Source organism: Saccostrea echinata, unplaced genomic scaffold, assembly GCF_033153115.1.
Source record: "Saccostrea echinata isolate AGI-Se365-2 ecotype Australia unplaced genomic scaffold, CSIRO_AGI_Sech_v1 ptg000002l, whole genome shotgun sequence".
NCBI classification, from domain to species: domain Eukaryota; kingdom Metazoa; phylum Mollusca; class Bivalvia; order Ostreida; family Ostreidae; genus Saccostrea; species Saccostrea echinata.
Window position 1 is genome coordinate 15,196,168 of NW_026889751.1, and position 14,153 is coordinate 15,210,320.

General features: G+C 32.9%; 1 protein-coding gene across 1 annotated transcript; it reads right to left on the minus strand.

The window, feature by feature from the left end:
* Positions 1–2,400: 2,400 nt before the first annotated feature.
* On the minus strand, positions 2,401–9,949 carry LOC133173291 (putative beta-lactamase-like 1). Its single transcript, XM_061308283.1, has 5 exons — positions 9,477–9,949; positions 7,534–7,710; positions 4,690–4,956; positions 4,111–4,376; positions 2,401–3,991 (listed from the first exon to the last, which is right to left on the minus strand). The coding sequence occupies exons 1-5, from the start codon at positions 9,794–9,796 to the stop codon at positions 3,426–3,428; spliced, it is 1,596 nt and encodes a 531-aa protein (XP_061164267.1). The 5' UTR covers positions 9,797–9,949; the 3' UTR covers positions 2,401–3,425.
* Between the last annotated feature and the right edge of the window lie 4,204 nt (positions 9,950–14,153).

The following is a 14,153-nucleotide window of genomic DNA, read 5'->3' on the forward strand; positions in this document are numbered from 1 at the left end:
CTCAGTTTTTTTTACTGCCTTCCAACAAATTACTTTTATATTCAAATTTATAGTTGAATGTACTATGTAGCTCTTTGTTATGTCATCTCAAAAAAGCCAGGGAGACACATGTGTACTGTTATTGTTCCACCTAATTTTGTCCGATTATGACTTGAACAATCTGAATACATGTAGAACTTCACAGTAATAATTTTCACCGAGTGTAGGTAGTGCAGGCAATCCCTAACATAAATAAATATTACAGTAAACTATAGTTTAACTATATAGGAAACCATTATTTACGTAGTATAATTTTTTTTTTTACTATGAAGTGATGTTTTACTAAGAATTTCAAATTGTACTAGACAATATGTGATTGCAATGGGAACAGTTACAGATGTTCCCTAAGCATTCCCCCACTTTTTTTATGTTGCTCAATTCCCTACAAGCTTCAATAAATTAGGCAATACTTGGATACTTAGGTATCAAAGATCTACCATTGCTTTTCTAAATTATTTAATCGGAAAACTACTACGGTATTGGCGTACGGGTATTAGACAATCAGATTTCAGCACACATGCTTGCACATGCTTTCTAGATTTTTTTATTTATTTACATATATCCTCTGATAGTGTCTCATAATATATACCTATGTGTTAAACATCTCAGAATTTCATTGAAAAATAAGATAGATATTACCACTAAAGTATTAGCAATCAGAATGCACGCGCATGCATGGCCTTACATTTGATTTTGATAGAACTATAAAGTAGAAGTTCACGGTGCCTATCTACAATTTAAATTTCATCCTGTTTTGTTGAGAACCAAGGAATTAAGTTATAGCAATTTCAAGTTTCAGCCAATCAAACTGCAGCTCACGTGCATAAAATATTACTGTATTTTATATATTCGAAAGCCTTATAATTTATACTTATATTTTAAATTTCAAAGTATTTTGTCAAAAAATGAGGAAGTTATTGAGATTTTTGTGTCAGCAATCAGAGCGAAGTACACGTGCATGCGCGTGAGCTCATGCTAATTTGACCATGTTATCATATCTATTCTACTCATCTCATCCAAAAAAAAACATAAAAATTTGGCTACACCATGTAGATTAGTCATTTCACTCATCGCACGCGCACGCACATACGTGCAACTGCGCAAAATGACCTTCAATCTGCACATCTACACAACATGCCTATTAACCCTAAAACGGTGTCATCTCAATCGTATGAGTGGTTCTATGAGAACACAAAAGTAGAAAAAAAAAAAGAATAACTAGAACATACGTTCTAATTCTAACGGAGACCGTTACATGTGCCCCCCCCCCCCCCTCCATCCCTATAAATCTCATTAAATTAGACTTATTTTCCGAAGAATTGGGGAAATAATAACGCACATATAGGAAATTGAGCACGACCCAGTCAGATTTTAAGTACACGTGCATGCACATGATTTCGAAAATTACCATATACACCATCTCATAGTACGCCATAATGAAGACCTACATTTTAGATTTCACTGAATTTCACAGAAAACTAAAAATTTACAGCAAACTGAATATTAACCAATCAGAATTCAGCATTCGTGTTCATTTGTAATGATTCCATAATGTAGAGACATCTATTATTTATATATACTCTGAAGGAGATGGGTGAACATAGCATGCAGAAAGCCTATAGCTTCCAATATATAAAAATCATTTCAATTTGTGAATTTAGTATTTAGAGTAAAGTTCTCATTTTTGAAATTTCTGAAATTACGATAAACAAAACTTTTCTGAGGAAAATTTTCTCGGCAAAATTTATTCTTTGATTAATAAAATAATGTGGTATTCGTGGGATCGAACCCTAGCAATAAAAATCCTGAGTATCATTTCTTTCGAGACTAGCACGCTAATCACTAGACTACACAATTCCTGATAAATAGCGGCATTTAAATCATGTTTGTGATATGACCCTTGACTTGATGGACTTCAAGTATTTCTCGAAAAGATGCGAATGCTATGTCATAAAAGTATATTTTTAAGGTATAGTGGGTCTTTGCTCCATGTTTTTGGAAACCAAAAAATGTATATTTTTATGCAAACTTTGAAGATTAACTTTCAAAAAAATGGAGCGAAGACCCACTCATGACCCTTTTTGCCCTCTTTAGTGTGTGTATAATATTTCATAAGCAAATAATTTCAATCTTTGTGAGATTTTTGCAAATTGTAGAGATTTTACATAAAGTATATCTTAATGTTATATGAAATATCAAGGAATTTTTTGATATAATTAAAATAAATTTTTCACCTTCATGTTTGTCACACTATAGGCTTTAAGTTACAATCTTAGCCAATCAGATTTCAGAACAAGTGCCTTCGTATAGTTTCTAGATTTCGCACATATGTATTTTTATAATGCCTTATATACCCAAGTCTTTTAAAATTTCAAATTATTTAATGAATAGTAAGAGAAACAACCTATAAAGTACTAACCAATCAGAATTCAGCATACAGCATTCAATTTTGATAGCAGTATGATGTAGGAGCCCATTATACCTATTTATGTTTTCTAAATTTCATCATCTTTTGTTGAAAATGAAGATGTTATAGCCATTTAAATTTCAACCAATCTATTTGCAGCACACATTCACGTGTTTTCAAGAATTTTCATATAGCATACTGTAATACATAATTATACATGTAAAATATACTAAAATTAGAAATAAATGTAGTGAAAATTCCTAGCTTTCAGAATATGGCATTTTTTGTTTTATTGTGTTTTGTACTTAATTAAGATAAGGCCAACAGAAGATAGCCCAAATTCAGTCAGTTAAGCATAATTTTATCAACTTCTTGCAAGGATTTGCAATATTCACTTCAAGTTTATGACAATTTCTTAACAAATCCAGAAAAAATTTAAGTAGAAAAAATGTTTTGTTTCTTCTGTAGTTTCAGAATATATAATTTGTTTTGTTGTATTCCAATTATTTACAAAACGTTAACAGTTAAATATCTGTGATGGTGAAAATGCGTCCAAATGCGCCACTGATGGTTAAAGGGTTCAGCCTGATTCTCTGAAGAATGAGGCATTTATTTCGCATTTTAAGATAAGGCCCCTTCATAACTTCTGTTAATTTGCTTGGAAGTACATTGCTAAACTTGACAAAAGCTACGGTTTTATTCACATGTATTCATTAATACATGTACAAGGATTGTTCAGTGATTTCCTTAATAAGCTTCACTATTTTACCATTTTTATAGATAAATATAAATCGTTCATGTCAAGACATTATGTAAGATGAAATGAATAAAATATGCAAAAATCAAAGAAATACATCGACAAATTTAGAAATCCAAAAAAACAACAACAACAAAAACTATTACTTATTTCCTTCGAAAATTAGCTAAATGGGTTTTCTTATTTACGACATGCACATTGTTCACTACACAACAAATTTATTTATGGTGGAGCAGGGACGCCAACTTTCATAAAATCAGCATCTTCAAACATGTTGATATTGGCACTTTCAATTAGATTTGTTCCTCTTTGTTCTCTAAATTTCATTGAGCCTATATCAATGACATGTTTACCAAGTCCCTTTGGAATCATGTAAAACCTCGGCTTTGTGGAATCTTTTCGCTTTAAGTCAAATTGACCGAGACCATAGTTAAGTTCAAGTCTTCCAAACACTTCTCTAACTTCTAATGCACCGTAGAGATCGTTAGTATAAGTACCAATGTAATCAGTGATAGGCCGTTTGAGCGGCACTTCAGTCATATTTAGTGGCGCTTTTGGTGAAGGTGGAACTTTCCATGGACTTGGAAAAGAACATAGAAGGGTAGAATTTAGCCAAGGGGTCTCCTTGTGATACAGATCAGCAATATAGGAAGCGAGGGTGGTTCTGAAAAAGTCATATTTATCTTCACCTGACATGGCTATGAAAATTCCTAAGTTTGTTTCTGGAAATAATGTCATAATTGTGCTGTAGCCAAAAAGGTCCCCTGCTTGTTCCACTATTTTCCAACCTAAAATGTAGCAAGAAAATCTTATAAGTAGATTTAGATTTGATGCTCGATCCAAGGTAAATCTGAAGATAAGGTGCTTAAACTTTTATACATTAAATATCTATAAGGATTAATGTTACCTCTGTACATTCCAGTCTTCAATCCAAGACCGACCCCTGAATGAGTACGCGACACTGGAACACCTTCTGCTTTTGAAAAATAATCCTCAACACTTGGTGACTGTATTCTATTCCATGGCTTGAACATATATTTAAAATTTTCTTCATCGATGAGTGACACAGATGAGCCTGGGATAGTACCATTGCCGAGTAGAAAGATCATGAATCTTGCCATATCATTAGCGCTACTCAGAACACAAGAATCCCCACAGAAACGAGTCCATGCCCTAAAATGTGTGCACACCATTATATATATATATATATATATATATATATATATAAACAAATAAAAAAGTTTGTGAATATGAGAATTTAACAAATGTTGACGATTTAATTTTTTTTTATCCTTGTATTTGCATACAGACTTTCATTCGGCTGTTTTTATTGTTGTTTGAATAGTTACTTGAATGAAAAATTGAAATTCGGGAAGAAAACGTGTGTAAACATCGCCGAACCAATTTAACAAGCGTAAATACTACAGTATCGGAATGGAAAATGAATTTCTAAAAGAAAAATTGATTAAACATCGCTGAATCGTACTTTAGAAACTCGTACGGAACGGGATACAGACGTCCTTCATCCTCAACATAGCCCCGGGCCACATCATCCATCAGTGGGTTGAGATTAGTAAAGAAAGTGGTTGATGGTATTCCAAGTGGATTAAGCACATATTTCTTGACCATTTCCTCCCATGTTGAGCCAAGAATATCAATATCTTCAGATATTTTAGCAATGATTCCATACATTAAGTCATTGTAATAAAAACTGTCACGAAACCGACCTTTTGGGTTCATATGATGCACTCTCCTAAAAATGAAAAAAAAAGTAGAACATTAATTTTAATACACCATCCTGTATTGTAAAGCAACAACAAATTAACTACATTATTTAAGGAACAATTCCCGCGTCGGAGGTATTGTTGGAGAATATTCCCCGATAGTCATATAAGATTTTGTTGGCAAATAAAAACCGATATAAACTAATATGTTTATCCAATCAAATGACGTGTTACAACCAAAATTAAATTATTTTACAATGTCATTGTATACTAGTACTTATTCATTTAAACCCTTTTGTTTGTTGTAAATAGCACTATCATGCCACAGGTACTTGTGGACAGAACCTCCCCCTCCCCAATATTCATCCTCACATAAGAATCCCAAAAATAATCCTAAAACACGACTACAGTCAGTGCGTTTAACAGCAACGAAAGTGCATAGAGAATGTATTACCTATTATGATAACATCCAAGATCATTATGCCAGGTCCAAAAATGTCTCGGAAGTTATCTTATACGCAATGCATTTTTGGTATACTTCTGTTGCTTTTACCTGAGGATTTTACAACGCATGGACTGTTATCGTGTTTTTGGATATTTGTGGGATTCTTATGTGATCCAAAAGCAATGTATCTGTATAATTGAAGACAGCAATATATGAAGAGACAATGTGAACCGACATTTTAAGTTGAAATATAATAAATACTAGTACATGTTAGACTAGAGGGGATGCAATGTGTAACGTGTATGATCGGGTTCTTACAAGGAATATATTGGTTTTCCTCTTACTCTGTCTGAGTTAATGATTGGAATGGTTATTAAGACCGCTCTTTCTGATGGTAAATCTCACATTTCTGTTTTTTTCCTTATCTAGAGACGGGGACTGGGTAAGGTACTACCTGCACCGTGTTTCTCCCCTAGGTTCCTATTGATAAAGAAGAACCGGGTGTTTCAATCTTGTTTAGATTTACTACACACAGAACTTAACATCAATTTCCTAGGATACTTGCCACTGGTCTGTTCTTGCCCTTAATTTCTTTATCTTTGCCAACGTTTTCAGCTAGCTTCTATTTCTCAACGTTTCGCTTTATATACCCTTGGGCTAGTCCATACCAAGGATTGTCAGGTCATTCCACTATTTGAGGTCTTCATTGCGTTTTACATAAAAGCCTTAACCATTACAAATTTAAACAAGAGGCCCATGGGCCACATCGCTCACCTGAGTAACTTTGGCCATGCTGTTCTTTACCAGATCCCCCCTTGTAATACCTATTGTGGCCCCGCCCTACCCCCGGGGTCATGATTTGAACAATTTACAATCTACACTACTCCAGGATGCTTCCACATAAGTTTCAGCTTTTCTGGCCCAGTGGTTCTTGAGAAGAAGATTTTTAAAGATTTTCCCTATATATTTCAATATAAAAATTGGATTCCCTAATGTGGCCCCGCCCTACCCCCGGGGATCATGATTTGAACAATTTACAATCTACACTACCCGAGGATGCTTCCACATAAGTTTCAGCTTTTCTGGCCCAGTGGTTCTTGAGAAGAAGATTTTTAAAGATTTTCCCTATATATTTCAATATAAAAATTGGATTCCCTAATGTGGCCCCGCCCTACCCCCGGGGATCATGATTTGAACAATTTACAATCTACACTACCCGAGGATGCTCCCACATAAGTTAAAGCTTTTCTGGTCCTGTGGTTCTTGAGAAGAAGATTTTTAAAGATTTTTCCTATATAATTCAATGTAAAAATTGGATTCCCTATTGTGGCCCCGCCCAACCCCCGGGGGTCATGATTTGAACAATTTAGAATCTTTACTAGCCCAGGATGCTTCCACATAAGTTTCAGCTTTTCTGATCAAGTGGTTCTTTAGAAGATGATTTTTAAAGATTTTTTCCTAAATATTTCAATTTAAAACTTGGATTCCCTATTGTGCCCCCCCTACCCCCGGGAGTCATGATTTTAATAATTTAGAATCTACGCTATCCCAGGATACTTCCACATAAGTTTCAGCTTTTCTGGCCCAGTGGTTCTTGAGAAGAGATTTTTTAATGACCCAACCCTATTTTTGTCTTTTCTTGATTATCTCCCCTTGTAAGGGAACTTGGCCCTTTATTTTTACAATTTAAACTCCCTTTTGCCCAAGGATACTTTGTACCAAGTTTTGTTAAAATTGGCCAAGTGGTTCTTGAGAAGAAGTTGAAAATGTGAAAAGTTTACAGACGGACGGACGACGGACAACGGGTGACCAGAAAAGCTCACTTGAGCTTTCAGCACAGGTGAGCTTACAAGTGGCATACCTTTCTTGTAAGGTATAGTGGATATTTTTTGTGTGGAACGATTATTTTGTTTTGTTTTTTATTGTTCTCATGGTATACAAGATAAGTTAGTGTAATTAAGATATTTTGTGAAAAAAAGTGCAACAAGCTCTGGGATTGAAGGGGGGGGGGGGTTCCAAAATTATCTATGTATCATTTATATTGGTAAAAGTTAATGAAAGAAGCAATTTGAAATGATTCTAGTCCTAAGACAAACATAGCGAAAGTGAACGTACAAGCTTAATCACAAGGAGATATTTCCATTTATATTGAATGACTTACATCATGATCTTGTCCCTGGTCATTGTGAGGTTCAAACGAAGATATTTGTGGTTCTCGAATCCCATTCTGTGCGCCATTAGATCTAACAATGTGGCGTATCGAGAACGCAGATAAGAGTGCTTGAAGAGTCCTTTATGTTGGAAATAGTTTCTTAGCGTTGTATCGATACCTTTTTTCCTGCAATGAATAGAATTCTAATTGATTTCTCGGAAAACTATTTTGAGTTTTATGTAAATCTTTGCAAAATCATTCAAAATTTTTATCATAAAAGAAAAAAAATTCACAGATTTCAAAATATCATTTTACGAGCGCGTTTTGGATTTTCATCCATCCATCTTCAGGCTTACATACATTCGATATATAAATGTATAGAGAGAGAGAGAGAGAGAGAGAGAGAGGGAATTGAAACCACCAAGGTGTAGACGGAAGGCAGTGAGAAGAGAAGTACCAGTAGAAACAATTTCTAATGAGAATTTATCTCTTTAGATGTTCTGAAAATTAGCATATACCAAACTGTTCGAATCAACATTATATTTTTTTTTCGCATTGCTTAAAACATCGGATACATGTATATTGTATACATTGTAGTGGTGCTTTTTTTTTTTGAATTATTCTTTATACATGTAAAGTATTTATAATTGTTATACCTTTAAAAATTGCTTCCCATATAAATCTTTACTTAAAAAGTCTAACATTTCCAATGTTTTACAGAGAGGTCAAAAAACAAAATCGATGTTAGAATGAGAAATGAGATATTCAACAACTTAAGTCACACTGTGGGCGGGATCACTTATATCTTATTTGCATTGAATTCGTTGGACTTCGGCACAACCTTACGGAATTAGCCGAGTTTAAACCGCAGTACGGATAAATGAAATTTACATCACGAAAACTAGCATAAGATATGTCCAAAAAAATGTAAAACGAAACATTTATTGACTGTGACTCATAATAAATGTGTTTTGCCGACCCCTCGAACATAACTGTTTGCTTTCAGTCTAACGGCCTTTGGTAAACGGTTTGGTTCTTGGGTACGACAAAACGAATGTTGCCTTCGAACCCAGTCAATAAATGTATATCAGGATTCATTTATAATAATATGCAAAGTCAAGTTGAAAACAACAAAAATACAATAATTTAATTAAGGAATAGATGGATATATTGAGTTGAGTTTTTAAATGCATATAGTTAGCAACAGTTTCTCAACATTCCTTTAGATGTACATGTAGATTTAGTTAAATTCTTGACTCCTTTGTCATGTTAACAAATGCTATGGAAATATCATCATTTGGAAACAATGTTGGACGATTTTTGGGGGTACCTTCACCCATCACTTCGAATAATAAGTTTCTCAACGTATTGTTTCAATTGATTTTCTCTTTATACGAGTTATCCACGAAATTAAGTCCCCACTAACAAGTAAAAGTATGGATACCCACGGACATTGACTAACACGAAATAAAATCATTTCACAATATTTTGTAAGTTAGAAGCAGATTTTTTTTTTTTTTTTTTTTTTTTTTTTTTTTTTAAATATCTGAATATAAAAAAGCTTGAACAACTCAAAAAAAGTCAGAAAATTTAAAAAAAGTTCTTTTGATATATAATTATTTTGATAAATAAAAGATTCATTATTTATGTATTTTGTCTGCTTTGTAAGGAGAAGCCAGAATACGCATATATAATGTACAATGGATGGATCTTTTTTTAACAAATGTTAATCTTTTATTTCTGAAATGGTTTTCTTCAAATTTGAATAAAAATGCAAAAAATAAATAAATAATAAAAATTTAGCATTTGCCTTCGAGTCAAAATATCTGTCATCAAAAATTCTTTCTTAAATATCAATTATTAAATTCTTTCTAACATTTTGAAGTACTTATGATAAAAATGTTGTTATTTAGTCTATCCAATGATTTTTTTCAGAACTTCAAAGTTCTTACCGTAATCTTTCTGTTGAATTCATAACAGTTAGCGTTAAAACATTTGCGAAAACTTGAGAAAGAGATCCAATTCCAAATTTTGTATTGGTAGTCACTCTATTACCTAAGGTCATAGGATAAGCTTTATCCTTGACCCCAAGTGCATGAGTAAACTGAACTTGTCCATCCTTCACCACAGCCACAGCTAATCCAGGATTCATCCCGGTTCGACACGCTCTGTATGCATTTTCAAGAGTTGTTTTTAAATACATCTGAAGTAATTGCTGGCTTTGACAATTCCAAAAAAAAGCAAATATAAGGAAAAATCGTAGAGCCGCCATGACTGGAGATATTGCTGAGGTGTTTTCCTCACACTGCTTGCTTGAATTGTAAATATATACTTATGTTTTAATATATTCTATGATGATGCATATCTGCAAAACTTGACAACAGGTGAGAGAGCCATTAAGTTTGACAGCCGGGATTACGAAATCTGTTTATTTTCTGTCGTGCGAAGAACTCACTCATACGTTCTTCTTGAAAATTGAAAATAGATACTGAAGATATGCTTTGGACATCACCCACTTAATGAAGATATATTTCCTGTTATTTGCCATAGATAAAAATAAACAACATGCATATGAATTTAGATGGCTTAAGATTTGAGTTGGTTAACCAAACTTTATTTTTATATTACTAGAGTGCCTCAAGACAATTTGTCTATTATTGAGAAGAAATAATTACCTTTATTTCTGAGAGTCAGTAAAATGAGGTTAAACATCCGTAAAATGATACGGATTTTTTTTTATTTAGAGAGAGAGAGAATCATTGTATTAGATTTTGAATTTTAAAAAAATGTCAATTTGAAATAATTTTTTTTGTTTTGTGTACTTTTTTTTTAATACTAAACTTTTCAGTTTAGTAGATCTAAAAATGCAAAATATTAACGTAAGCAGATAAAATTAACGATGCTCTGCCTGCTAAAGTGGCTTCGTCGGTTTTGGTATACCATAAAAACCAATGAGAGGAGAGCTGGAGACATCATTTTTTAAGAAAAAAGAAGCATTAATGTATAAGGAAAAAACTTCATTGCATCGTTAATTTTATCTCTGCTAAGTTGTCGGCAATTTGCGGTTGGAAACCACAAATAATCCCACGATTCACAAAAATAGATCATAATAAGGTAGTATTCATTTGAATTAATGAGTATGAACAACGGAAAGGGGGGTGGGGCTCTCTGCAGGTGTTAAAACTTTCGTAAACTTTGTTCTTTCAAATAATTCATGTTCTTTTATCAAACAGCTCAATTCATATTCTTTTATCAAACAAACTACTCATCGTCCACAAAAAAGGTTTACTCTGTACAGTTGTACAATGAACAAGCATTTGCTTTTTTTCTAAACAGCAACAATTTTAAAAAATGAAAAAGCCACAAACACTGACTCTGAGAAGCAGACGTCACTTAGCAGATTAAATGGAGATTTTAAAACAGAAAAGTGTTTATATTACAATAGGGGGTATGGTGGACAAGAAGGGAGGATCCATACAATGAACCACAGCATGGCTGTCACCAGATTTCTTGAAAGAGGTTGCGGGAGAGGGGTGGGTGCGGTACTCCACCTCCCCTCAGCCAAATTGTTTTTTGAATAAATGGATATTATATTTATGGTATTCATTTCATTGTGAAAGTCTTCTTCCCAAATACCGGTATTTTAAAACAAAATGTAGCAGTAAAATCTTATAAAGATGAAAGAAATTACTACTCATGGTGATAATTTTTATAAGAGGACTAGATGAAATCGCGGGAATTAGGGAACAAATCCAGTAAAATATCTTATAGTGTCTATTGACAGTTAAATACAGGCTTATAGTAGGAAGAAATACTTTTCCTTGTTTTTTGCTTTATTTATTTATTAATAAAAATTCACACCTAATATATAGGCCTAGTATTTAATACAGAAGACTGTGTGCAGTTAAAAAAAACAACTGAAATATATTAATTAAAGAACAGTTTTTTAACAGCTTTAGAAAATGTGAAAACTTAGAACTGAACAATTTTTACCGGAGTGCGGGTAAAGGAAATTTATATTAACATTTAAATTTTCATGGAAGCCAGCACAAGATACATATATTCAAAAAAAAAAAATTAATAATAATAAAAGGTATAACAAAACATTTATTGGCTGTGTTCTCGGGCAAAGTGCGTTTTGTCGACCTCTCGAACCAATCTGTTTGCCTTCGGCCTAACAGCCTCATGAAATTCAGCAAAACTCAAGATAGTGGAAGAAACATTAAGGCTCAAATGTCCTCAAGTGGAATTCGGGAAAGAGGAAGAGAAGGAAAAAAATTAAAGGAGATTTGCTGAGATTAATACTATGCTTGAGTGCAACAAAACTCAAGAAGATTATTAAAAAAAAAAATCAGGTTATGACCTACCCATGATGAATCTTAGTTATAACAAGAAGTATTCCAAGGAAATTAAAATTTTATTCTACACTAGAAAAAAATTATTACTGATCCTTCTTTTAAGAGTTTCGATGAAAAAATTCATTGATTAAAGAAATTTTTCGGTCAGAGTAAAGACGAATACTCCTGTAGAATAATGACCGCGGGTCAATTATCGCCCATAGAATCTGCATGTACCCTACATGAAGAAAAATGACCCCAGGAGAATAATAGTAAATTCAACCGGAATGTTAATTTCGCCAGGTGAAAGGTCTGGAGCCTTATATGCATGTCAATCTCGTGCGGCTGTGTTTGTGTCTGACGTCAGTAGGCGGGAATATTGAAATTAACATGTGAGGCCTCGTGTATTTAAAATCTATTACACAGCATTTTTTTTTTTTTTTAAATTTATATTTACAATTTTATTTCACATGTAAATATAAAGAATCACTGTCTAGTTTGTTGAGTATACCAGGGACATCAACGATAGTTGGAAACGTGGGATAATTTATGCATAATGGGCTTCGCCCGTTATGCAAATTACCCCACGTTTCCAACTAGTGTTGAAGCCCTGGCATACCCAACAAACTAGACAGTGATTTCTTAAATATGGTGTATACAAAAGTATGTGACATACCAACGTATAAATAGTAAATTAGATGCGTTTTATCAGTTTTATGACATCACCTCTTTTTCTGAAAATTCTAACTAATTATGGTACGTTTTCACAATACTTATGACCCTCTTCACGTTTTTTCCCGACCAATATAGCATAAATCATTTTCTTACATATGATTCTTTATTTGTTTGTTTGTTTTTTTTTGTTTTTTTTTTTTTTTTGTTTGTTTGGGGTTTTTTTTTGGTGTTGTTTTTGTTTTTGTTTTTGTTTTTTTTTTTTTTGAAAAAAGAGAATTTGGGGTTTTTACAATTAGATAACAAAATGCCCACAATTTTTATTAAAATACATTATATTTTTGTACCATCAATTTATATTGTATGAATTCAATTAGACGCTCTCTTTATAAGCTCTGTGTAATGAATGATTTTGGACTATACATGTAGTTAAGTCAAGCCAGTATAGTTGAATACTTTGAATTACTGAGCCAAACATTATATCTACCTAATTCTGATTGCAATATTCGTATTTCTTTTTCCCTACACCCAATAGATGTTTACAAAATTTGATATTCAAGTCTTCTATCTCCCAGTCTTTGAAGATATATCAATCTGTCTTTATTCGAACATGTTTGCAGAAAGTACTCTCCATATCTCACAGCCATGTAAGGCAAGAGGTTTTTCCTCTATTTCTGGGGAGCTTTGGGTTACTCGATTTAAAAATGGGTGTAGTATAACCTTCTAACCATTTCTCTGGGTAGTTCTGGTGTCAAGACAATGTTTAATAGTTTTAGAATACAAGGATTTGTATAAATTTGACCTGCTTTTATCATTTTATTTGATCAAGTTGTTCAAACCAGGACTTTTACCTGAATTTAAGGTAGTTATGGCCTTTTGAATTTCAGACAGATATATCTCGATATCCAATTTGCTAAAATAGTTACACACCTGACAGTTTTTTTTTAATTCCTGAATTTTGGTTTCCTTAGTTTTAACACTGTCCTTGTACTATCTGGTAATTAAGACAAAGAAGTAAAATAGTCAAACCATGTACCCCCATCAATAAACTTCTCTGGATTATCTTATTTCCCTTCAGTCTCACATAGAGATTTCATTAATTACAAGTAAGTAGGATTAGTTTCAGTCAGTTGATCTTGTTTATCTAGAATGCCTTGTCTAAACTTTTGATTTTTACAGTTCCACAGCTTAGCGTATTCTTTATTTAGTTTGAATAAGGAACCTCGTAAGTAAGGGTTATTGAGAAATCTCGAAAGCAATGTGGCTTTCTCAAATAAGTATTTTCGCTTTTTTATAAGGTCAGAATCAAACCTTTTTTTGTTTGTTTGTTGGTTGCATTTCTATGTTGTGTATTCTGTACTCGTATTTACAATGCCTCTTCTAATACATCTCTTCACAAAGATTCCCAATCAACCAAAATATTTATGATTTGATGATTTTTCCCTGCATATTTGGTAAAATAAAAATTTGGAATTTCAATATGGGTATCTTATCTAAATATGGGTTTCAGTAAGTAAAACTAAGTCCTGATTCTTTAATTGATCATCAAATTGTTTGTCTATTGATTTATTTGTGTAATCTGGGATCAAACTTTCCATTGGTCAGGTAAAAATATTCTAG